At 41.8% G+C, this 26,478-nt stretch overlaps 1 protein-coding gene across 1 annotated transcript; it reads left to right on the forward strand.

Moving 5' to 3' along the window:
* Positions 1–1,784: 1,784 nt before the first annotated feature.
* Positions 1,785–26,478, forward strand: LOC306782647 (uncharacterized protein). Its single transcript, XM_079276091.1, has 17 exons — positions 1,785–1,894; positions 3,171–3,294; positions 5,800–5,922; positions 7,451–7,603; positions 11,724–11,942; positions 12,938–13,103; positions 14,022–14,130; positions 14,326–14,419; positions 15,038–15,116; positions 16,625–16,786; positions 18,300–18,424; positions 18,558–18,680; positions 19,584–19,736; positions 21,713–21,940; positions 24,561–24,726; positions 25,217–25,319; positions 26,262–26,478. Exons 2-17 carry the CDS (start codon positions 3,172–3,174, stop codon positions 26,359–26,361), a joined length of 2,226 nt encoding a protein of 741 aa, XP_079132217.1. The 5' UTR covers positions 1,785–1,894; position 3,171; the 3' UTR covers positions 26,362–26,478.

Below are 26,478 nucleotides of genomic sequence, written 5' to 3' on the forward strand. Positions count from 1 at the left end.
CTTCTTATATTTAGATAAGTGACTACATGTGCTAGACAGCTGTGTGACTGTAGGAGTCACACGACATGTTCATATATACACACAGACCGGACACATAGGACCGCTGACTAACGCATGAGGAAGTAGATATCCACCAGAAACCAGACGACGCAGCAGAAAGAAATAATATTGTAAAGATCTATTTTGGCTCCGTCGTGGGAAGTTTATTTGAATAAGTCAGCGCACGGGATCGGGTCTGATATGTCGTGTTCGTGCATTATTAATGTTAAAACATCTTCTCTGCTCTTCTTTTGAAATATGCAACATGTGAGTGTCATTGCTAATAACGGGCAAAGTCACAATTGGTATGAATGTGTTGGTGTCAGCTGAGACAGGCAGAATGAGAGGGATTCTTCTTCAAAATAAAATGACTCATTCAAAAAGAATCCCTCTCAATTATCACTGATGACACCGATAGAAGTGTGTCTGTCTGTATTCTCTTATTTCACTCTGTTCAGGACGTTTCTGAGCGTCAATGTCCTTTAAATAAAACGCAGCGACGAGGTGCCTTTGAATAAAAAGGCTGTGTAATCTTACCTTTTCTCAAAAAGCAACAGAAATGTGTATAATCAGGTAACAGATTGAATCTGTAGTATCTCGTTTATAGCTTGTTTACCAACAGTGTCTGTAATGGAAAGGACAGAAAAGACAGATGTCTTTCCACTCCGACTGTCAGAATCCACAATCTATTAAAATGTCCATGTGTCCATGGAATGCATTGTAATAAAATAAAACATTTACTGTGGTTTCAGATCATATTTCCAATGTTTTTCCTCTATTTGGTTGTCAATTCCTGCAGATAATGAAGCTGGTGTTTTAAATAAATAACATAAATTGCACCCGTTAACACGTCATCCAGGAATTATGAAGGTGTGCAATGTAAATGATGGAATGGCTTACTGTAAAAATATGACCTGTAGATATGTGTGCAGATTTATGGAGATCAGATTGTTACAAAATGTAAATATCATAAGTCAGGGCTGAACAAATAGTTAGTACGTCGACAGAATGTCTTGGAGACATGGTTGGAAAAAGCTGAGAGGTAAATGCAGTGGAATTAACTGGACAATATCTCCCTGTGAGATGTAGAAGAGTAGAAGTATATAGAAGTATATCGTACCATCAAATGGAAATATGGAAGGGAGTAAATGTGCTTAGTTTCTGTCCACCACTGTCGAACATAAAGCCTGCAGTGTCATACTTTACACGGCAGGAAGTAGAGCGAATAAACTGCAGCCTTTAAAACAACCTCGCACCTCTCAGTGCGGTTACATCTGGTTGAATAATATTTCAATTTCCTCCTGTAAAGGAACAGTCTTGCAGCTTGTTTCTACCTCCCAGCTGTCGGAAAAATGCTTGAGTGTTAAAAAGAAAGTGTCTTTGTATCGAGGTCCATGCATTCATCCTCTTTATGTCCATGTTGATTCTTAAGCACTAAGCACTTGTTCATCTCCACAGTGGTCTGATGAATAATAGCGAGGTTAATGGGGTTGTGGGATGAGGATGAGAATGTGGTTCAGGACACCATCTTTATTCAACATCCAGCAGTCTTATTCAACTTTTCAAGCAGTGTCCCAGAATGCAGCTGGGCTCAGAGTTCACTGCCAGTCCTCTGTGAAGTTTTCAGACACCACAGTGCAATCCGACACCTGACGTCATCCGCTGAAGGGATCTTTGCTGTTTGAGTGAGACCAGATGGAAAACAAAGAACCTCCTCCCCAGACCTGGAACTGCCTTTTGTATTTCCTCAAACTCCAACCGGTATATAACACACACACTGACCTACTTTGACAGCAGAGGAACACGGTGTCGCACTCAGAAAACTTCACCAAACCCTTTGACTGTCGGACTCGAGGTGAAGTTTATTGTTTTACTTTCAGTTCTGTGCATTCCTTCTCTGGAACAGGGTTCGTTTTCAGCTCGCTGAACTTCGTCCAGCGGGACTCAGGTTGAGTAAACCTGATGTGCTGCTCCTCAATGAAACTGACTGATTCTCTTCATTACAGGCACTGTTCTCTTTAAGTTTGACTCTCAGGGTTCATTTCCTTTGAATTAAGGCTCAGACAGATTTATGAGTGTTTGTGTCAGCTATGAAAGTGATCATGTGAATATGATTAGGATTGTGTTGACCCGTAACAGAAAGAGGTTTGGAAGTCAGAGGTGTAGACTTAACTGGGAGCTGTTTCGACCTCTGCAGAGTTAGTGTGGCTTACTCCTGGAACAACATATCGTTCAAAATATTGACCAATGCTGTAAAATATACTTCTGAAGAACAAAGAAATGTCCATAGGGAGAATTCCTATGAGTCATACAGCGACGCACAGTGTGCTTCTTTCACATTAACTGTAGATGATTTGCATAGATCATGAAACCCTGCTATTTAAATCATTCTTCACACTTCCTTCACACCGCCCGAGAGTGAAGACGAGAAGGAATCAATATGTGTGTGGGACGCAGCTCAGTTCACGCACGGCCTCAAAGATAAGCTTCAGTTTAGTTAAACTCAACAGGTCGATCTTGCTCTTCCAGGTACTGGAAGATCAGGGTGTCATGAAACAAGAGAGGAAGCGGGAGACGCTGACGAATGACAGATGGCACGAAAGCAGAGAGAAGCAAAGGAGGAGGACAAAAGTCCAGTCTGCTGTGATTTCTCTCAGTCTGGAGTTGAACATGCACCGAGGAAGTGTTTGAATCCCTGATGAGAGAGCGACGGGAACATGCATATTCTTTATCTGCTTCCTGGTCCTTTGGTGTCTGGTATGAAGCTGCTGACAGACGACATTCAATATCTTCAAGTTTGATCGCGCTTGTGGCCGAAAAAACTAAAGTATTGTGTTGTTTGCCACCGCGCTCTGGACAGGATGTAGTTATCTCCACTGCAGCTGTTGGAGGGTTTCCTGGGAAATCTAAACCAGCTTCTTGTCTTTGGTGGCACACGAGTGAAACCATCACGTGACAGTAAAACCAGCATGAAGCCATTAAAAAGTGATGTGTCAATTTATATCCTTCCATTTTTTCATAGCAGCTTTGACTCTCACGCCACTCCGGGACAGAATTCCAGCCAATGCTGAACTCTGACTTTTGATGTGCTGACTATGAAACGTGAGGTTTTTCTGCTGTCGTTCTTCCAGAATGTTGCAGTGTGTGTGCTTGTTGCTGCTGGCGGCCTCGGCCCTGAGCCACCTGGATGAGGCCTCTCTGGACGCCCAGTGGGAGGATTGGAAAATCACACACCGGAGAGAATACAACGGCCTGGTACGTCTCTGCCATTGACTGTGTGTGTACGCTTTTTTACAAATCCAAGAAAAAAGCTATTCCCAACCATATGTAACGACAGTGCTGTTGGTTCGCTCGTGACTTGCTTTGCCACAACTGAAGAAAACATGATTACACAATTTGATAGTGAAAAGGAAAGTTTACAGACTTACAGACAGGGATTCGCGATGCAAATTCCTCAAGGATTGCACCAAGCTGTTCGAGAGAGACCGAGGGACGGGTCAGACAGACGTTAACGGGAGAGGATGTCAGACTTTCCTTATCACCGGAGTTGCTCTAAGTTGCGCAGCTGAGTTTACTGAACAATGTCCTTCTCAATGGTGACTTTCATCAGAGCGTTTTACTGTAAGTGTCACTGACATTACAGGCCGAGCTGTGTCTGTACGCACCGATGAACACGTGTGCATGCATTTAGCCCTTTCTTCCGTCTTCAGGCTTCTTGTGTTCGCTCTCATCTCTTCTTGCTCTCTTTGTGCTTCGGTAAATTGCTCAACAAGTGGATGTCTTTGTGTTGAAAGCGGACTCAATTTAACGGCCAGTCAGTTCACTGCTCGTCTCCCCTCGCTCTCTATCGGCCGGCCTGTTTCTGCTGTCGGCAGTCTGCTGGGCATCTGTCTGGACATCGCAGCTCTGTTGAGAGAGCATTACACAGGGCAGATGTTTTGTTTTCCCAACATTCACTGTTGTATGTCAGTCACATGTATGTGGTCTTATTTTGTCATGAACAATGATTCAAACAGCTCGTCGTTCCGTCATAGTTTCAAAGATTAAATGGAGGGTTTGTTGTTGACTGTAAAGTCCAAAAAGGAGAGTCAGATTTTAACCAAATAATGAACTTAACGATTTGCTGCCTTTTGTTTTTAGAATAATCATATAATAATAATATGTAGGATTGCTTAAGTTACACTGCCAGGAAGTATTCTAAAATATCTGGTGCTGCCAGTCCACCAACATGTTAAGATTGTTGAAGTGTAGATGTTTTCATTTGGTGTTTCAGTGGATAGTATCATGTCATCAGCATATAAACAGAGTTTTGTGATTATTAGCACCAACTGGGACATCTGAAATGTTTGCGTGATGGTGTACTACCGAGGCAATAGCTTGAAACTTAGCAAAGAGTGTGCGGAATCACATATCACACGAAACAAGATGTGTTCACTCTTCTCCTGACTGGCTTCGGCGTGAGAGTCTTTGAAAGTGCCTTTAACAGTTTCCAAAGACTTCTGGCGTCTTCTATGGTGTCACAAAGCGTGTCAGGTTAAACGTGTGCTAATAAACAGGTGAATTAGAGTTGATGAAGTCTGTCTCTAATAAACTCAACTCATGAACTGGAGGTACACTACTAATTAGTTTCCCCAATTACCTTTTTGCAAAGAAGCATAATTGCTGGCGGTGTTATTTCCCCCGGCGTCTCATGGAGGTGATTCAGATGACAGGAGGAATCCTGAGTGTCCCTCTCTCTCGCCTGTCCCTCTCTCTCTCGCCCCCTCTCTCTCTCGTTCTCCCCCCTCTCTCTCGTTCTCCCCCCCTCTCTCTCTCTCTCGCCCCCTCTCTCTCGTTCTCCCCCCCTCTCTCTCTCTCTCCCCCTCTCTCCCTCTCTCTCTCTGTCCCTCTCTCTCTCTCTGTCCCTCTCTCTCTCTCTCTCTCTCTCTGTCCCTCTCTCTCGCCCCCCCCCTCTCTCTCTCGCCCCCTCTCTCTCTCCCTCCCTCTCTCTCTCGTAGTGATTTCAGTCAGTATTCCTCCAACAGTGCCTCTAATTCAACGCCTCCTTGAGCTGACATTACTTGAATAGAACCAAAGTCTCCGCGCATCATTTGCATTTTCCATTACTGGAATGGATAGTTCATTATAGTTATGCTAATGAGTGTTAAGACCACGAATACTAAGCAGAGCGTGGATGTTTTTTAAGGAACCAACCAAACACTCGTCTCTGTCTCATTCCCTAATTGAGACGGCCGAAATGCAAATCAGTCTCCTTGGCTTTTATCGACACGTACAGAGGTGATGAGGTGGCAATATTCTAAAAATAAGGGATGCAGCAACATTTTATTAAGGCAACTTCCAGTTGCATTGGACAGTTGTGTTGCTGTCTGAGCTGTAGGGGAGATTGCTATGTGAACGTGCACGGGTTTAATTGGCCTAATTAATGAAATGAGGCTGTAACACAGGCAAGCTTCCTTTCTTCGCTAATTAAAATGCAGAGTTGCCCTATTTGCCCAGATTCATGTATCTGAGCTGTCAGGTGTTAACGCAGGAAGAGAGGAAGGCTCTGCATATCGTAAGACCTCAGGTGCAAAGACTTGATGCTCCAAAGTTCATATTTCTAGACCTAATACATCATCATTCATGCTAAAGCCTTCTCTATAAGAGGGCAGACTTCTATTGTCTGCATTTGGAGGACACTAGCGGCCGCCAGTATCCCATAACCCTCGTGTCAAGCTCCTGTCTTGACCCAAAGTGACGCGTTGCACTTGTTTGTCTCAGGATGAAGAGGGGATTCGCAGGGCCATCTGGGAGAAGAACATGCGGCTGATTGAAGCCCACAACCAGGAGGCAGCGCTGGGCATCCACTCCTACGAGCTGGGCATGAACCACCTGGGCGACATGGTGAGTCTGAGCCGGTCCTGCATGCTTGAGGCCACATTTATGTTATTTGCTTCATCCCATGTAAGAGGAAGACAACCGACTCTGTGTGGAGGACGCTTCACGACTCCTGGACAGAAAGATGGTTTCATTCTTTTCCGTTCTTCATTCTGTTTTTGACATTTCCGCTCTCAGAAGTCTATTTCTGGCCTCTCCTACCGGATCGCAAGCTAATTTGCCAGAGTGAGTGTCTTTAAAGACGTAAATGTCATTGAGTTCATGGCACACAAGTATCAAGTGACAGCTAAATGCAGCCAATGACAGAAATCTGACATTTTCCAGCTTGTTTCCGCAACATTTCATCACCAGAAACCAATCAAGTTGCTATTTTATCATTATTTATATTACAACAGTATCACTGGCTCAGCCAACACCAGACCTCCGTCTCAGGTTAATGAAGTAAAGAAATACCAACCGGCATGCCGAGGAACTGCCCCACTTGTTTGCCGTTCACAGGCCTCAGCTTCTGATCTTGTATCACACGTTCAAGTTTTCCCAGATAAAAAAAAAAACGAGCTAACTCACAATTCTTTTCATTCTGGATTAATATGCTGACTTCCATTTTTTAATATCTTGTTTTGTACCCAAAGAGATTCAGTTTACTGTCACATAGGAGGAAAGAAAGCATAAAATTCCCACTTTTGAGATGCTGGACTGATGGTTGTTTTTGTCATCAAGTTGCCGGCTGTAACAAGCCGTACATCAGAAAATGGGTGCGAATTAATATGGGTAAAAAACACCGGCTAATTTATTCGTGACAGGTAGAAGTTTACACATTCAAGACTTCTGGATAAATGGCCAATTTCATGTGTTGATGTAGAAACAGGTGGCCGGGAAATGAAGGATGTCTTTCCATTTTCATCTTGCACTTAAGTGAAATGAAAGGAAGGACCAGATGGTCTGTACTTCTTCTGTTGGTGATCTACCGAGCTGTGATGAAAGCACTGGGGAATTCTGAGAATAATAAAAGGCAGGACATTATTTTAAATGATTGCTTAATACCGATAATACAGGAGTTCCCTTATTTCACCTCTTTTGCTCTCATCCTCCTCGTCTGCTTCCTGCTTTACGTCGTTGTTTTGTGAATCTTGCCCTTTTGTGCCCGTCACGGCGCTCTGGTGTCACTGTTTGACATTAGTACAGTGCAGAAAAATTCCATTTCCTTTCTGAGTAAACTCAACCCATCCCTTCATGAAAGACTTTTCATCCTCCGTCACCCTGCTCAATCAAATCCTCCCCCTCCCGTATCTTCTTCACTTGTTCTTGTCTTAAGCCTAAAAATAAATCCTCTCCACCTCTCTTCTCTTGTTCCCGGCCCAACACATTTTCTATGTCACAAGATTATTCCAGGAACCAAGGGAAGTCTCATATCATCTGTTGTCAGAGGGGTGCAACCTGTCATCCTTAACTTCTGCTCTTCAAAGACATCTTTTCTTTGAATATATCTTGTTTTGATCGAGGAACTCAACCTCCTTCTGCACTCATCTTTCAGACGTCAGAGGAAGTGTCCGAGAAGATGACCGGTCTGCAGGTCCCGATGGACAGCGAGCGCAGCTTCACCGCGGCTCTGGACGACGCGGTGTTCAAGTTACCCAAATCCATTGACTACCGCAAGAAGGGCATGGTGACGCCAGTGAAGAACCAGGTCAGAGGTCGCCTAGCACACATCTGAGTCGTTGTATTGTAGTAAAGAAACACACAAACTGTGGTAACACATTCATGATCCTTCTTCTTGGATATCTGCTTCACCAGAGCGTCTATGTTTGTTTGTTTTTGGCGGTTTCTTCGGGTGAAGCGTAGTCATTCATTTTACAGTTATTGTACTCATCTTTAAAGCACTCTCTTCAAAATAAAAGCATTTGTTTTGCTTTTACAAGAGGAAAGGTTGGTTTGGTGAAGGTTCATCTGCTTAACGCCTTCACCTCCGATACAGATGAGTGCAGAGCAGCTTCCATAAGCTTCCACTGTGCTGCCTAAGATGTGTGACCTAATGAATTCCCAGCAAAGCTCCAGCTACCTATAGAGGTCTCATCAGCCAGAGTAACTGGAAAAACCTTGAGACCATGTTGTGATGGCATCACACAGCTCGTCCTTATTCCCAGGGTGCTGATTACGGCCGCTCTGTCTCGCACACAATGCACCCTTTAGCATCTGTACCAATCTGTATCAATTACCTTCTGTGATACCCCGTCCATGTCATCAGCAGACGCTTAGAGTACACGATGCGGGCAATGACAATCAGAAGAGCACAATGAGGACAGAGAACGTGATCAACAGCTGATATCACATGATTAAAGACTTTCACTTCAGTAAGCACAGCGATCAAAGCAGACCTGGGACATGAGACGACATCGGGCTGTGGAACAAGTTGTTAAGTCATATTCCTCAGTCAGTCGTTTTCTCATGGACTGAAACACAAGATATGAATCTACAGATAGAAGTGTCTTCGGTTCATGCCTTTGACGGTGTTTGTTTGGGGGCTTGGGGGGAAAGCTGCTGAGAAAGATGTCCCGCAGCTGTTTCCAGGCAAAACGCAGAGAATGAAACTCACTGATTTCTGTGGGGAAATGTTGCCGTCGGAGGCAGAAGCAAAAAGAATCAGACGGGAACAAATAAAGACAGCAAACGGTCGCCAGAAAAATAAAACAGTTGGCAGTGTACGTTGCTGCACGCTGCGGGATACGTTGAACGTTAACGTTTCTGAATAAAAAATCCGTTTCATGAACAAGTTTTATTTAAAATGTGATCGGTGAGGTTTAGGCAACAAAACGACTTTGTAAAGGTCAGAAAAAAGACACAAACAGCAGTCTCCAGGGTGAAAGTCCTGTGTTTGTTATGTTAGAAGTTTCTTGTGCAAATATTGAAAGAAGTATGGACAATTATGAAAACATTATAAGTAGGCACTTTTTTTTACTCGAAACCCTTAAAAATGAGATGAGTTCAGGAACACAAGGTTCACACTCAAAAGCCGTTTTACGAAGCGCTAATTCAAATGAAAATATTCAAAAGCTCCTCCAACACGAGTGAGCGCGAGAGAGCAGCAGCATGTGATCTCAGAGAGGCTGAGTGAGGGTTTTGATTATGTGGTGAGAATCCTCCACTTTCAACCTTCATTCACGCTGCAGGAAAGTCACCACGGCCCCAGTTAGTGCACGAGGCGGTGACCTGCCGGAGGAAGCAGCCGGTTCTCACTGCTAAGGGACTTTGAAAACACAAGAATGGGTTTAGTTCTTACATGTAATCAGTCATTATGAGTGGATCGGACAGCCGGGCCGTGTGTAAACAAGGGTTGAGCAGAACAGGAAGGGATGGGATGTTATCTGATGAACATCGGAGCTGAAGCTGACGCACTGAAGGCTCAGCACGGTCAATAATTCATGACACATTTTACTGTTATAGTTCATCTATTTTCATTTTGGTTCATTAACTTTGAGTTTTTAATGTTTTTCTACAAACACATGCATATTTTTGTACATTTATTCATTCCAAATTAGGCTTCATCGGTCCAGAAATGTTTAGTTTAAGCATGCTTTTTATTTATACTTACACTAGATTTAGCTTAAAGATTTGATAGATAGATATATATATATACATATATATATATATATAGATATATACATATATATATATATATACGTATATATATATATACGTATATATATATATACGTATATATATATATACGTATATATATATATATAGATATATACATATATATATATATATATACGTATATATATATATACGTATATATATATACGTATATATATATATATACGTATATATATATATACGTATATATATATACGTATATATATATATATACGTATATATATATATACGTATATATATATATATATATACGTATATATATATATATATGTATATATCTATATATATATATGTATATATATATATATATATATATATATATATATATATATATACGTATATATATATATACGTATATATATATATATATATATATATATATACATATATATATATATATATATATATACATATATATATATATATATATATATACGTATATATATATACGTATATATATATATACATATATATATATATATATATATATATATATACATATATATATATATATATATATACATATATATATATATATATATATATACGTATATATATATACATATATATATATATATATATATACGTATATATATATATATATATATATATATATATATACGTATATATATATATATATATATATATATACGTATATATATATATATATATATGTATATATATATACGTATATATATATATATATATATGTATATATATATATATATATATATATATATATATACATATATATATATATATATATATATATACATATATATATATATATATATATATATATATATATATATATATATATATATGTATGATATATATATATCTACATATATATGATATATAATAGTGTACACAAAAACAAAAACATGATAACTGCAAATATTTGAAACATGTCAGATGGATGATTTTCCATTTCTATTGTAAATGTGGGTCTATGTGGAGGACGCTGTCGCCCTCTGGTGGACGGAAGTCAAACTGCAGCTATGAGCAGGATGTGTTGAGCTGCTTCCAGTGGTGCATGAATCATGCAGCAGTCTGACTTCACTCTCTGCATACTAACAAGTCTGCCGCTTCCTCCCCGGCGGAAGCACGATGACTGAATCCTGTTTTGATGTTTTGTTTGTTTTGAGGCACATTTCACTTTTACTCGGCGCATTCAGAACATCCTCCGGTGAGATGATGTGATAAACCCACATGTAGACTCCTGGAGCAGCAGAGGTGTTTCTAACCCAAAGCCAGAGGATCATTTACAGTCACACAGCGACTCTGCTGCTGTTTTACTCCTTCATGACTGAGAGAGCGTCTCCAGCACCACAGACATCCTGTTCGTTAACGGAACCCTGGTTTGACATTTGGATTTCATAATTCTATTTGTCACTCGTGAAATCAGATGATATATATTTTTAATGCAACTGTAGGTGCATTCACATGGGTGGATTTAGTGACAATGGTCCCCACCACCTCCCCTACATAAGAGCAAGACACACAGACTTTATATTAAAACTAAGAGGAGGCAGCCTTCATGTCTATATCAGCCTTCAAATCACTGGAGTTCATCGAACATTCGTATGGGCATTCCATGTCATCAGTAGTGTCCTGCTCAGGTGACCATGGCACATGTTTCTCATCTTAAAACACATGTCAGTGACTGTGGCAGAGTATTGTGAATAAAACATCACATTTCTCACTGTGTGACATGTTCTCACACAGAAACATCTGCCTCCCAGTGGACAGACGGGAGAAGACACACCTCATCTATCACTTTGATTTCCCTTTAGGCTGATGAGATATTCATGCAGTTTTCATGACTGACTCATCTGCCAATTATCTTTTTAATGTGGAGTGTAAAATATGCAAAACAAAGTCTGTCCGTTTCCTAAAGGCCAGGGTGCCGCCTTTAGATTCCTTCTTTTCACTGACTAACAATTCAGAACCCAAAGATATTCAGTTTATTCTCACACAGCAAATCTTCCCAGCTGAGAAGCAGGAACTTGTACATTTGTACATTTGTTTGGCTTTTTTGCTGCAGAATTAGCTCGCATCATTTTCTGTTTGGTCGTATTCATCGTCCTGTAACGGGGCCTACGTGCATATCGTATCATCAAACTGAAACCAGCTCCTCTCTTTCCTGTCAGGGTTCCTGTGGCTCCTGTTGGGCCTTCAGTTCGGCCGGGGCCCTCGAGGGCCAGTTGGCCAAGACGACGGGGAAGCTGCTGGACCTGAGTCCCCAGAACCTGGTGGACTGCGTCAAGGAGAACAGCGGCTGCGGAGGAGGATACATGACCAACGCCTTCAAGTACGTGGAGGACAACGGAGGCATCGACTCGGAGGAGGCCTACCCGTACGTCGGAGAGGTAAGGAAGCCGCAACGCTGCACACGTGAAGGAAATAAATCAGTTGAGTCCTTAACTTCCCCTTCAGTGGGTCAACATGTGACCCGAACGTTCACGTGTCCTGAGACTGAGGTCAACCACATCTTTAAATGCTTCGTTTCTCTTTGCTGTCATGTGCTGTTGGTGTGACATCCTGTTCTGTGGTCATAACCCACAACTGGAAGCAGACTCACTGCCCAGCCAGGTGTTTTGTTAAAGTCTGACGGAGGCCTCCCCTCAGACTGAATGCAACACTATTAATGATGTGCAACGTGGAATATAGGACTTAATATGATTTGTCTTACTTTTCCTTGAAAGATAATCACGCTGTGAGTTTTGGAACTACAGTTCCCATGATGCTTTGACAGATTTGACAGCAAACACACTTTCCTCTTCAGTTAACTGTTGGTGCAACGAGGAAGTGCGACTTAAAGGCTGCATTCTCCCCATTGTTTGGATACTAACGTACCGAGGCTGTGATCAGTCACACGAGGAGTGCACGTGACAGGAAGATCAGCAGGTCTGCTGCACAGGCCTGCAACTAACAATTATTTTTATTATCGATTCATCCGATGTTTTGTTTGTTCATCAGTTATTTGTTTTTTGATAAAACATCAGAAAACGACTCCCAATGTGACATCATCAAAAGTCTTGTTTTGTCAGAACAAAAGTCCAAAACCCCAAAATATTCACTTTACTAGAGTGGAAAAGCAGCACATCTGGAACCTTAAACATGTGTCATTCTTGTTAAAAAAGTGAGCTGAAGAATGAAGTTTCTGTTGATTCGTTTCTGGTTTGTTGCAGCTTCCTTTTGTATGAAGATTACGACCATAACTGACGTAGTTCTTAAATTTGAAGCATCGCATTTTCCAGCTGCAATTTCTTCGTCAGTTTTTTTTGTTTTTTTTGCCAGAAGAGAACACAGAGATCTGAACCAGGTTTATTCAGGATTGTTTCCTCCTCCTTTTGTCTTGAAGGACCAGCCGTGCCGCTACAATTCATCGGGCATGGCAGCCCAGTGCAAAGGCTTCAATGAGATCACAGCGGGCGACGAGCAAGCGCTGGCTCGAGCTCTGTGCAAAGTGGGTCCCATCTCCGTGGGCATCGACGCCTCGCTCGGCACCTTCCAGTTCTACCAGAAAGGTCAGTGAGACGCTCACATGTCTGATATCTGACACTGAATTATCTGATTCCTGTTACGACATGTTTGTACTGTTCTATAGAAATAATATGAAAGTAGAGACGGAGTCACAACACTGCATTTTGTTGTCACGGAAAGACACGACAGGTGCAGCGGGTAAAGAAAAGGAAGTAGATATCACCATGGAACTTCCCCGTTATTACGACATGAAGACAATTATTTCTCCATTAAAGTCTGTGATTAAATATGCAAATGAGGCGTTATCTATGAGAAATAGACAGCGTAGTAAAATCAACAGCTAAATGTGTTTTTGGGATGTTCTCTGAAAGAAGACATGTTATGGAAGAACATCTCTTTTTGTACAGAAGCCCAGAACGAACAAACCAAACACGTGCTTCTACACGGCCGCACACGGGAGAAGTTTCAGTTGGTTGCAATCTGCATCCTCACCACTAGAGGTCGCCAGATCCTACACACTGGCCCTTTAAGAAGTGTGATAAAAAACAATTGCTAACACATTTTCTATCTTGTCAGCGGTTTAGTATGTTTTAGCCCTTTAGCTCTTAATAGTTAGGAAGGACCTTCCAGGCAGTGGTAACAGGAAGTGCGTTTTCACACTACAGGTCCCAGAATTCCAAAGGCCTGTTGTTCTAATTCAGGAGTCAGTCATTAATAACTGCTCAGGTTTCATGCTGCTCACAGCTTGAGTAGTCGTCCACACAGCAGCAGCAAAGTGAGAGAAGAAATAAAACCTTCGTCAACGAGCTGGATAATTAAAACGACCTCATAGAAACCGTGAAACTGTGAGAAGGCAGTTTCTGATTTTACAACCTGAACAAGTGTGTGTGTTGGTTCACTGGTGCACTTCCAGCTCTGAATGTCTCCTCGCTCACTCTTCCTCTCCGCCGCCGTGTTCCCAGGTATTTACTACGACCGCAACTGCAACAAAGACGACATCAATCACGCCGTGCTGGCTGTCGGCTTCGGAGTGAACACCAAGGGGAAGAAATTCTGGATCGTCAAGAACAGGTGGGGGGGGGGGGGGACATCATCACCTGTCGAGAGCGGCAGCAGGCGGCTCATAAGGCCGGCGAAAGTGAAACGACACGGCGGCGTTGATTTGACGCCGTCTGTCGGGCGTGTTGGTGACAAATGCTCAACGACTCTCATGTGTCTTTCTCTCCATCTCCATCTCATCTTTCCTTTTTCTTGTGTCCCTGACAGCTGGGGCGAAGAGTGGGGCAAGCAGGGCTACATCATGATGGCACGTAACCGCGGTAACCTCTGCGGCATCGCCAACCTCGCCAGCTACCCCGTCGTGTGAAGGAGGACGGAAAGGGGCTTTGCTTCGACTACGACACACAGAAATGCACTTGACTGTGTATGCAGAGCTCATTCCTACCATGGACGTATTATTAAACTGGTGGTCCAGTTGCAAATAAATCCCCTGGAGCCCAAAAACAACATTTTAAAAGAGACATCTCAGGTCAATTATCACTCTTATTACTGTACATGTTTAAGCCATAGGTGTGTCATCTCTTTAAAACACTTCCAAAGCCCCAGAAAAGTATTTTTGATTATTCTGAATGACATCACTGCTGAACCTTTTTTGGTGAATGTGCCGCAGGCGATCAGTTCTCATTGAACTGAACAGATGCCATTTATGGGGACCCAGTTCTATAATACATCCATGAGTCCAACATACAAACCCACCGCAAACAACAGAGGATTTGATTCTGTCTTGCTGCAAACATATATTCTCGAATCACCAAACATTGAAATAAGAAACCAGACTCTTTTGGAATGAACCTCTTCCAGCGATGAATTTGTGTGAAGTCTTAGATTCCAAGTGTCTGATGGGGACGTTTGGTTTATCTTGAGTTATTTGAAGCACTTTGAACCCCTTTAAGACTCTTCAGTTGTATCTTCTCACCAGCAGACCTCCCCGGTGGTCTTTGTGACCTCCCCGGTGGTCTTTGTGACCTCCCCGGTGGTCTGCTGCATGAACAGATTTCGTACCTCCAGGTCCTGCTGCTGACCCTAAACCTGAACACTGTACCAAGTCAACTCTCAACAGCACGCTGGGAGCCGGAGACAGTTCCACGGCCCCTTCAGCTTTAACTACAGCTCGAGAACCAACAGAGTTTAAATCCACTGTGACAGGAAGCATTGCCGGCCAATGGGAGCTCCTCCTCTTTCTTTCGACGGTTCTTTTAAAATTTTAAGTTTTTTCTCTCGATCGTGTCGACTTTTGTTTTCCTGTTCAGCACTTTGTCTGATGATCAAACTGTAAACTGGTGTTTTCTATGAATAAAGGTTTCATTGTGAAGTTAAATGCATCGTTTAAATTCCTCATTCTAATTTTGAACAAGCGGGAAGAGAACACAACTGTTTTAGATGTATGTAGCTAAGCAGAAAAGCTACAATCACATCCTCAACGAGCTGCATTGTGTTCAGTATATGTGTGACGTCTGGCCGTACACTCTGAACACGCCGTCTTTGTGATCGAGGAGTTGCCTCCACGTGGCTCTCAGCGAGGCGACGGCTGAGCCAGCGGCTAGCAGCTAACGTTGCTAACAGAGGCAGCTGCATTTCATTCATTCCTTTCACCCTGAGAGACTAAATGTGTTGTTTTCCCAACGTGAAGTGGTTCAGTTTATCCAGTTAAGAATTAAAAGTGACACTTCAAGAAGAAAAGTTGGGTTTCTATTTTTGCAAACTTGCTCGATCTGATACGTGAAGCGAGGCCTGCTGTTTGAACCCCGCATGAGCCGAAGTCTAAGAACAGATTCTTAATATAATATCTCAGGGATCTCGTTAGAATACACACAGAACATAATGTTCTAGAAATAAACACATTGAGAACGTGTGGGAATGCAATGAATCAATGAATTGATTAACAGGAAATGAGAAGAGTTCGCCGCACATAAGAGCTGATAAACAGCTGAGCTGTTGGCAGAAACTTAATAATATTGAACAGCAAATAAAATATCCGCCATGAGGTCCGAGAAAACGAAAACACAATAATCCAAAATGAATGAACAATGCAACATGTATGTGCAAGCTGGTCGGATTCTGTTTGTTACATCAAACGGTGTAAAGTGTAACTGAGTGCTTTCATTTCCATTTGTTCAGCCCTGAGGACGATATGTTAAACTTACACACTAAATATTTACGACTCTCAATCTGAACGTTTATTCAGCTCTTTAAGCACAAATTACTTTTTATTGAACATTTGATCCTGTTAAATCTCAATCATTTGTTTCATATAACATATTTGTGTTGTGAGTTGTAGTTCACATCGTGCTGCTGCGCCGTTAGACTTTTTAACAAATATATAAAAGTTATTATTTGAATGTGTTTAGACGCTAGATAAGACCAGGAACCCTCTCCTCGAGTCTCAGGGGAGTCGGTGTGATTCTCAGGTTCCGTTTTAAAGCTTTAAAAGTGTGTCGTCGTAACTTTTGCTCCTTTACTCCCTCGTGCACGCACTTCCTCCTCTCTCGCGCTGTTTTCACCGCAGCTCGGCTTCAGGTGACCGGACTTCAGGGCGACGCTGCTTTCTGTTTCTCGAGGGGAAGAACAGCGACAGGCCACGTGACACGTTTCCTCATAAATAGCGAGCAGGAACACACAGAGCGGTTCAAACGCGACGGAGAAGCAGCGATGGCGCGCACTGTTCAAGGCAAGTTAAACACTTAATACCCACACACACACACAACACAGACGTTCTGACTCTTCCATTGAAGGGAATCCGCGGATCAACAGCTTTAACGCGGATGCTTTTACTTTCGTTTCTTTGCTTTAGACATGAGTTTGTTTTGTCGTCAGGCTGCAGGTGTGTTTATCAAAGTGGAGGAAAATATTAATAACAATGCTATATAACATTGTTATACTGTGGTTTAGTGTGACTGGTGGTTTATAATGACTTTCAATATCTTTTAATATTTCATCTGGAGGGAATGTGTTGCACATTTATCCTACAGTTTACAATGTTTATTAGAGGCCAGATATGTCTTTTTATTATTGGTAAGTCTGTGAGATGAACAGAAGTGACAAATAAACAACACTTTCTTCAGATAAAGTCACTCGACTATAATCTACTTGATAATGTATGAAAAGTCAACAGAGTGTCAGATTCTGGTGATTGTTTTGAATATTAAAGGTTCAGATTTGGGTTCATCTCGTGTTCATGTATCTGTGAACTGTGACAGTGAGTCAGTCGGGTCAGGTGACTTCAGAGTCATCTTGATCCGGTGAAACTGGCAGATCAACATTCTGAACACTGAATATTCATCAGCAGTAACTTCTCTACTTCCTTCATAAAATCGCTGATTCTCTCGCCCAGTCGTCTGAAGCTGTTGCGTCCTGTCCGATCATTGGATCACACGATCGCTGATGATGCATTCGGTCAGATTTCTTGCTTGTTCACACGGTTTCAGTTCTGGTCTTGTGATGATTGCCTCACTCTGATGATGTGCTGCTCATAGATTGTAAGTTTGAAGGAAGTGATACTTGGCCTGCTGCTGAGCAGCAGACGCAGATCTCGAACACTCACACAAGTCTTTGAGAGGTATCAGGTGCATCTGAATGTTTAAACCACTGACTACAACATACAACAGCTATATATATATATATATATATATATATATATATATTTTAGGGGTGTAACGGTTCACAAAACTCACGGTTGGGTTCGGTACGATACAGTGGAGCCACGGTTCGGTACGTTTCGGTACAGTAGAAAACTATAAATGCAGAGAAATGTACTCGATTTTAAAATATATTTATTCATTACAACTAACATCATGAAGTTATTCTTTGTGTGTCTGTGCCTGTGTGTGTTTGTTTGTGTTCCTGTGTGTGTGTCTGTGCCTGTGTGTGTGTGTTTGTGTTCCTGTGTGTGTGTGTGTGTTTGTGTTCCTGTGTGTGTGGGTGTGTTTGTGTTCCTGTGTGTGTGTCTGTGCCTGTGTGTGTGTGTGTGTGTGTGTGTGTGTGTGTGTGTGTTTGTGTTCCTGTGTGTGGGTGTGTTTGTGTTCCTGTGTGTGTGTGTGTGTTTGTGTTCCTGTGTGTGTGTGTGTTTGTGTTCCTGTGTGTGTGTGTGTGTGTGTGTGTGTGTGTCTGTGCCTGTGTGTGTGTGTTTGTGTTCCTGTGTGCCTGTGTGTGTGTGTGTGTGTGTGTGTGTGTGTGTGTAACAGGCCTGATGTTGGGGAGCCTGCTGCTCGTCTCCCTGTGTGTCGGGGCAGCGGCCATGTTTGACAGCCGGCTGGACGTCCACTGGGGACTGTGGAAGAAGACACACGAGAAAAACTACGGAAACGAGGTACGCGATTAGAAAAAGAAAAAGAAAGAGGTGGATGGAATATACTTGTGGGCGCAAATCCATATGTGAGATGTATCATTAAGTCAAACGATATTTGACCCGATGCACTCTCACTGTGTGTTTTTGTGTTGAGGTGGAGGATGTGCGCCGCAGGGAATTGTGGGAGAGTAACCTGATGCTCATTACCATGCACAACCTGGAGGCCTCGATGGGGCTCCACACCTACGAGCTCAGCATGAACCACATGGGAGACCTGGTGAGACACGTTCACGCGCTCTACTGTTTTAAACTGCAGTGGAAAAAAAGTTTTATGATTTTTATTGGTTCATGATCATCAGCATGTGTTCATTAATGATGCAGTATTAATGTTGGTGGAAGGTCAGAAGGGGATACAGCGTGACTAGTTTGAACTTTGAAGCGCAAAAGCTAGCCGTTATAATAAAGTGTAGTTATGTATGTCCATATATATTTGTAAAAAACATAAATCTTGGATATGCTGCTGCTCTATTTGCTGTAATACTGACGAGGTAGCAGACAGCTGGACCCCCAAGAGGCCCCAAAGGCTCCACGTTCGCCTTCTGTCAGCGCGTTTATGGTGAATAAATCAACAAAAGTGTGTCTGAGGTAAATACGACAACGACGTAGCTTAAAAAATAAATACGTAAATACAGAGCCGGGGAAAAGGGGATTATTCAACGAAAAGAAAGATAATTGACTTTACTTTTCCATATGTAAAATCATAAATATATGAGAAAAAAAAAACTTGAATGCAAAGTCATAAATATAAACCCAGAGAACATATAAAGGTTTTAGCTTTAGCTGCTCAAAATGTGATCATAATTACAATAATACCACTCATAATTATTCTTGTTATCATTGTTCATATTATTATCATTAGTAGTAGTAGTAGTAGTAGTAGTATTAGTATATAATAATAAGACTATTTATGTATTATTATAACAACAAACAGAGATTTAAAGAGTCCCTAATCATGCTGTTGCAGCTGAACCTCACATATTTGTGACATTAGATGATACATTTAAAAACGGACTTTCTCACGACTTCTGTCCTTTTTAAAATCTATTTTTTCCTCTCCTGCCAAATGAATAAAGGCCTCTTAAAACTGATCTCAGCGCTGCTCTTATCTACCTCCTCACAGACGCCAGAGGAGATCCTGCAGTCTTACGCCACACTCAGTGCCCCCACTGGCATCCAGAGGGCACCATCTGCCTCCGTGGGCACATCGGGCGCCGACGCACCGGACACCATGGACTGGAGAGCGAAGGGCTGCGTCACCAGCGTCAAGAATCAGGTAAATAAAACCACACTCCGTGTTTCCATCGGTGGCCGAGCTTAACACCCCTGTCAGCAGGCTTAATCAGCAGCGTTGGTGAAAACACAAAGGACTGATTGTGTCTCTCAGTGATGCAATCAACTGTCATCATCCCACACATTCCTCCTGTTACTTATTCGTCGAAGCGGTTGTTGTTCACACAGGAAGTCTTGGTTTTGCAAAACAGGTGCAGAAGACGGCCACCGCACTGCCAGACATGCATTCTCACCTCGAGTCTAGTTCACCATCCAACCGCTGAGTTATCTGTTCAATATCTCAGCTTTGAAAAAACAGCCAGTTGCTGTTACTGCATTAGAAAAATCACTCGTGGAAATAAAAGTGTATGCAGCCTTTATTTGGCCTCTTCATCCCTAAAAATACACCCGTTTTAATATTTATATAATTTTATACATCATAATTATTTTTATTACACCCTCACATAGGAGCGAGGCACACAGACCTATAGTTGTTTGCACTGTTTACACAGTTCTTTAACTTCTTTTGTGGTCATTTTGCGTCTCTTTGTATTTGTTGTGTGTCTCTTTGTAGTTGTTTTGTGTCTCTTTGTAGTCGTTTTGTGTCTCTTTGTAGTCGATCTGTGTCTCTTTGTAGTCGTTCTGTGTCTCTTTGTAGTCGTTTTGTGTCTCTTTGTAGTTGCTTTGTGTCTCTTTGTAGTTGTTTTGTGTCTCTTTGTAGTCGTTCTGTGTCTCTTTGTAGTTGTTTTGTGTCTCTTTGTAGTTGTTTTGTGTGTCTTTGTAGTTGTTTTGTGTCTCTTTGTAGTTGTTTTGCGTCTCTTTGTAGTTGTTTTGTGTCTCTTTGTAGTTGTTTTGTGTCTCTTTGTAGTTGTTTTGCGTCTCTTTGTAGTTGTTTTGCGTCTCTTTGTAGTTGTTTTGCATCTCTTCGTAGGTGTTTGGTGTCTCTGTAGTTGTTTTGTGTGTCTTTGTAGTCGTTCTGTGTCTCTTTGTAGTTGTTTTGTGTCTCTTTGTAGTTGTTTTGTGTCTCTTTGTAGTTGTTTTGTGTGTCTTTGTAGTTGTTTTGTGTCTCTTTGTAGTTGTTTTGCGTCTCTTTGTAGTTGTTTTGCGTCTCTTCGTAGTTGTTTTGCATCTCTTCGTAGGTGTTTGGTGTCTCTGTAGTTGTTTTGTGTGTCTTTGTAGTTGTTTTGCGTCTCTTTGTAGTTGTTTTGCGTCTCTTTGTAGTTGTTTTGCATCCCTTTGTAGTTGTTTTGCGTCTCTTTGTGTTTCTGCACCTGTTTTGCGTCTCTTTGTGGTCATTGCGCGTCCGTTTGTCACTGTGATGTTTTTGGCCAGAACTCAAGAATTTATAAATGTCACCTGGTTGTCTAATAGGATATAAAAAAGGGGGAATGACATTTGAAGGTTGGCACAGACAGTTCTCACAACTTGATATTTGATTTTAAATGTAGTTTATTGTTGAAAAGAACAATAAAAGTACAATATTTGGGGAACAACATTATGAACTAAAGTATGTGAATAACATTTACATGATTGTTTCACAAAGCTTCATTTCTTGAAGTTGCACAGACAATTTGTTGACGACACAATGACAAAAGGCATTAAACCAAAAAGACTCCAATATAAATCACTTCCCTAAATAATCATCAAATAGTGACTTTTTTCTTGCGAGTCTTAAGATCTTGTGAAAAGTCACTAATAAGAAAAGTGTGTTACTTAAAAAAAAGTTGCATTACAATGTGAAGAAGTATTGATTTTGCCGTTGATATTCTTGTGTGCAACATGTTATAATAGACCAACACGGTCAGTAGAGTTCTTTAACCTCTTACACTCCGCTGGCTTCGTCTTTTACAAGCGCGCGTTGTGCTGCCAAACATGGAAATGTGACTTTGTGATCAGCTGACTTTGAAGATAATAAAGAAGGAAAAATAAAAGGTGCAGTGTGTGTACAACATCACAGTAACACCACTCATTTAAATCCAGGGTTCCTGTGGCGCCTGCTGGGCCTTCAGTTCCGTAGGGGCCTTGGAGGGCCAGTTAGCCAAGACGACCGGGAAGCTGGTGGACCTCAGCCCCCAAAACCTGGTGGACTGTTCGAGCAAATACGGCAACCGCGGCTGCAACGGTGGCTTTATGCACCACGCCTTCCAGTACATCATCGACAACCAGGGCATCGACTCGGACGCTTCGTACCCGTACAGAGGACAACAGGTGAGTAACTGCTTTAATCCTGCTGCTCAAAGAGGCATCGAGGGGATTTGGGAAGACCCGTTAAATGTTGGGAAGAAAAAGAAACGTGGAAAGGAATTTAAAAAAAACTGAAACAAAAGGTCAGATCAAATATACGCACGCGTAAGCACCTACAAACCCAAGTTAATAACCTCAGCCATGATGTTTATGACCTCCGTGGCAGTTGACTGTTAAATCACATTTTCCTCAAGCAAAGTCGCACAACAGCATCGAAAGTGAGCGGGAAGAACATGAACAGTACAGAGAGGAATTCTCTGGCATCAGTTTCCCATCTGTATTTCTCACATTTGCGACACCCGTCCCTAGAAGGACTTCTGAGGAACTAAGGAGATTAGAAGAATCTGGTGAAGAACGTGAGAGCGAATGCTGCATGATCCAACAAAGCAGGCGGTAAAAGACGTTACATTCATGAGCTGGAAGTGAGGTTGCGCTCTTAAAAGCGATGAAGTTTGCAGCAACTTTCAAGCGATCAGGAAGCGAGTTTCAGGAACGTGTTCCTTTCACAGAAAAACAACACGAAAGCAAAGCGACGTCATTTCTAGATGAGGTCTTTTTAAACAAAGGGCCAAAATATTCAGAATCTCTTATTGAAAAAACACTTGCAAAAGCTTTTGTTTTGAGGAGTTGAGCGATGTGTATCGTATTTTAGTATGTCTTAGTGTATCTTAGTGCAGTACGCCGTGTTTAAAAATGTGTAATGCGCATGAGAACTACTTCTGCATGTCATGACTTACAGCTGATGTTGTAAAGTAGCAGAGGTTGTTGTTCGCTTTGTGTTTCTATGTATATAATAAGTAGCTGTTCTGGAGCTTTCAATCATATCACAAGATCTTGAATTTTAAACGTTTAAATTATATTTTCTTCTGATAACATAAGCTAGTAAATGGAACTTGTCGTCAGTTTGTTTCCGAGGGCAATAATTATACTTTAGGCAGAACATCTTGTTTGTGTTACACACTGATAACTTGTCTTTGTGTCTGCGTGTTTAACGTGTCGATTTCTGAAAGCAGAAATGGTACATTTTAATGTTTTAAGCTTCTTACATGTGAATATGATCTCGTTTTCTTCTATGACAGTAAAGTTGATGTATTCGATTTTTTTGGTTCGTCGGTTGGACGAAAGACATTTGAGGACTTTTCTTCACACCTCAGGAACTTCTCATACATTCGTCACTATTTGCTTATCGAACAAACAAAATCAAGAAAACGGAGTAGATGGAATCAAGTAGATGGAATATGGAAAAAATGAAAGGTGACAATTGTGCATATTTTGAATATACTTAGTTTGTTCACCTTTATTTTTCCAGGAATAATAATTTTGAATCTCAATGGGAACATTGAGATTCAAAATCTCTGGCCAAGAAGGAAGCATTAAAAGTTTCACACAACGAACAAACGACAGACTTAAAACTTAACATTTCACACATAAAAGAGACGAGTAACAAATTAGCAAATTACATCAACCAATCAATGAACAGTGTTCAGCAACAGCACATTTTTATAAAATCTTATCAAATAATCTAGTTTAAAGTGACTCTGAAGCTCAGAAGATGACGGTGCAACAGCTGTTAAAAGCACTTCCACCAAACACGGTGCAGCTGCTGGGAATGACTTACATAATTAGTCCACATGACGAAGGTTGCAACTTCTGTTTTTGGTGTCAGTGGAGAAAATAAAACAGGAAGCGGTGTGTGTAATATGAGCCAATGACAAACTGCAATGATGTGTGGGGGAACCCCCAATTAGAGACACAGCATAACGCAGCATGATGGTCTGAATCTTTCATTTTCAAAGAAGACGAACTTGCACACATATAAAACAATCATTGATTAATAATAGCCAGTCGCTGATAAAAGCATTGCTTTAATTCCCTTTTTCCAAAAAAACAGCATTTGTATCTATAATAGAAAGCGTTTATTGCAATAGTTCATGGTGCTTCCCTGATTGTCTCTTACGAAGGCCCAAGAATGAATCAGGAAATTGAGGACAGAGTTGAGACCGGCATGGTGTTCCTCTTTTAGTGGAAACGTATAGGAAACCCAGCACAAACTCAGGTTTACAGTTAACGAATCCCCGTGCGAGACAACAACGTGGGTGTACAAGAAGTTAAGTCCGACCCTCCAGGCTGTGGACTGCAACACTCTCCTCACTTGTCTGTGGTCCGCCGTTAATGTCTCTTTGGAGCAACAATAAATGAATCGGAGCGGACAGCGTGTTCGTCCTCCGGGCTTCATCTGGTTTCGCTGTTGTTGGCGTTTGTGTGGAGGAGGAGGAGGAGGAGGAGGAGGAGGAGGAGGAGGGCAGTTGTGAGCCGATCCGGCAGACTGCTGCAGTCTCGCGGAGGTGTTGTGGCTCCAATTCACCCAAAACAAACATCAAATGTCTCCGTGATGTGAAATATTCTCTTAATTTCCTGCCTCGCCTTCTGGAGCTTAATTGCTGAGAAAAAAGTTACATGTTACACACATGGACGTCATCAGTTGGTCAGTTCATTTCATGCCATTGCTTCCTTTCAGGCCATCGGGTATATCTCACACAGTGCGGCTCCTCAGTTTTAACCCCGGTGCGTCCTCTCCCTTCAGTCACAGCAGTGCCTCTACAAGGCCGCGTCCCGCGCCGCCAACTGCTCCAGTTACAGCTTCCTGCCTCAAGGAGACGAGGGGGCTCTGAAGGAGGCGATCGCCACCATTGGACCCATTTCAGTGGCCATTGACGCCACACGGCCCACATTCGCCTTCTACAGGAGCGGTACGTTACACATCATCACTCTCATCTTTACTCATGTGACTTGGATGCAGAAAGATCCAGACATGTTCGGAACCGGGTGGGGGGTTTGTCCTTTATTTATGTGGAAATTCCGAGCTAAACACTCCCTGAACATCGTGTTTATGCTGGTGGAAAGTGGTTTAACTTTTGCATTGATGTACAGATGTGCTCCAGGAATCACTGTTGAGTAGTTAAAGGTGCGGAACAGCTCAATGTTATCCAGTTGGGGCAGTAAAACACTGCATGACAGCCTTATATTAAACTACTCATTAAAGACACCAGAATCAATAATAAGACAATTTATTCTTCATTTGTCTTTTTAAATATACTTCTGTCAATTTTCAAAACATTAGAATATGGGCACATTTTTTTGAAAGTATACTAGAAATTCCCGTCTTAAATGTTTCTAAAACATAACAGATGTGATTATAATTGATGGATTTGTTTTTGATTTTGAAACCTGCCATTTCAGGAGTGTACAATGACGCGAGCTGCTCCCAGACAGTGAACCACGGCATGTTAGCGGTGGGCTACGGCACACTGAAGGAAGGGGACTACTGGCTGGTAAAGAACAGGTGGGACATTTTATACTTCCCCATACATGCAAACATACATATACCAACAAATATACATGCATTCTGAGCTCATGTGTAGCTTCTATAGGGAAACAGGAAATGACTTTGGGTATTTTGCTGACATGAGTTTGGTGGTTGACTTAAAAACTCCACAAAAACCTGCCTCTCGCGTAAGCCTCAGCTCAGACTACAAGGCTGGTCTCAATCGAAATCATGTGTGTAAACTGAGAAGAAGGGAGTTTCATTCTCCTCTTTTATTGCATGATGAACATCCCAACCTGCTGCCTGTCCGCTTCCTCTCACCACACACTGTTCCTTCATCTGTTTCTCCTCTTAGTGTTTCTGCAGATGTACAAACAGGGAGATTGGGCCTTTAATGAAGAGGTTCAGTGGTGACAACATTATTTTATTATTTTTAAGTGGATTATTTTTCATAGATTCACTGGGTTTTATATTATAAGTTTCTATCGTATCTTATGACACAAATTAGCAGCATTAGCCTTTTAAAATAATGTTTAAATGACTTTGCATCTTACCCTGGATGTTGATTACGACACCTGTTCTCTCTAATGACTGAGGACATGCAGCTGTGAAACGGCGGGCGGGGTCGACCATATAAATGTGGCGTTTAGGACGTCGCAGCACACTGGAGAAGACCTGAAGCCTGAACATCTGTGGCACGTTGTGTTCCACTGAACTGATAAAACAATCGTTTAATTAAAATGATGAAAACATTCAAGATCATTTCTCAGAATATTCCCCCCTATCCATATTAACACTTTAGCTGATGCTAATCATAACACTGAGAATAGTGCATGCTAAGCTATATATATATATCTTCTCATCACTTAACAAGGATCTTTACGAATGAGTCAGTATCAGCGTAACACTTGTGTTAGTCCCTTTATTTACATCTGATTTTTCTCTGCTCTTTGCGTCCAGTTGGGGCACTACATTTGGAGACCAGGGCTACATCCGGATGGCTCGCAACAAGAGGAACCAGTGTGGCATCGCTGAGTATGGCTGCTACCCCACCATGTAGCTGCAGAGGGAACTGAAGTGAATCTGTTGCAGATTCACTTCCCTTCTCTTTTATGTAGAGGCTACAGTATTCACACTTTAGTTCCACGTTGATTAAACCATTTTTCTTCATGTTGTT

The sequence above is a fragment of the Melanostigma gelatinosum genome, assembly GCF_949748355.1.
Source record: "Melanostigma gelatinosum genome assembly, chromosome: 9".
Lineage (NCBI taxonomy): Eukaryota > Metazoa > Chordata > Actinopteri > Perciformes > Zoarcidae > Melanostigma > Melanostigma gelatinosum.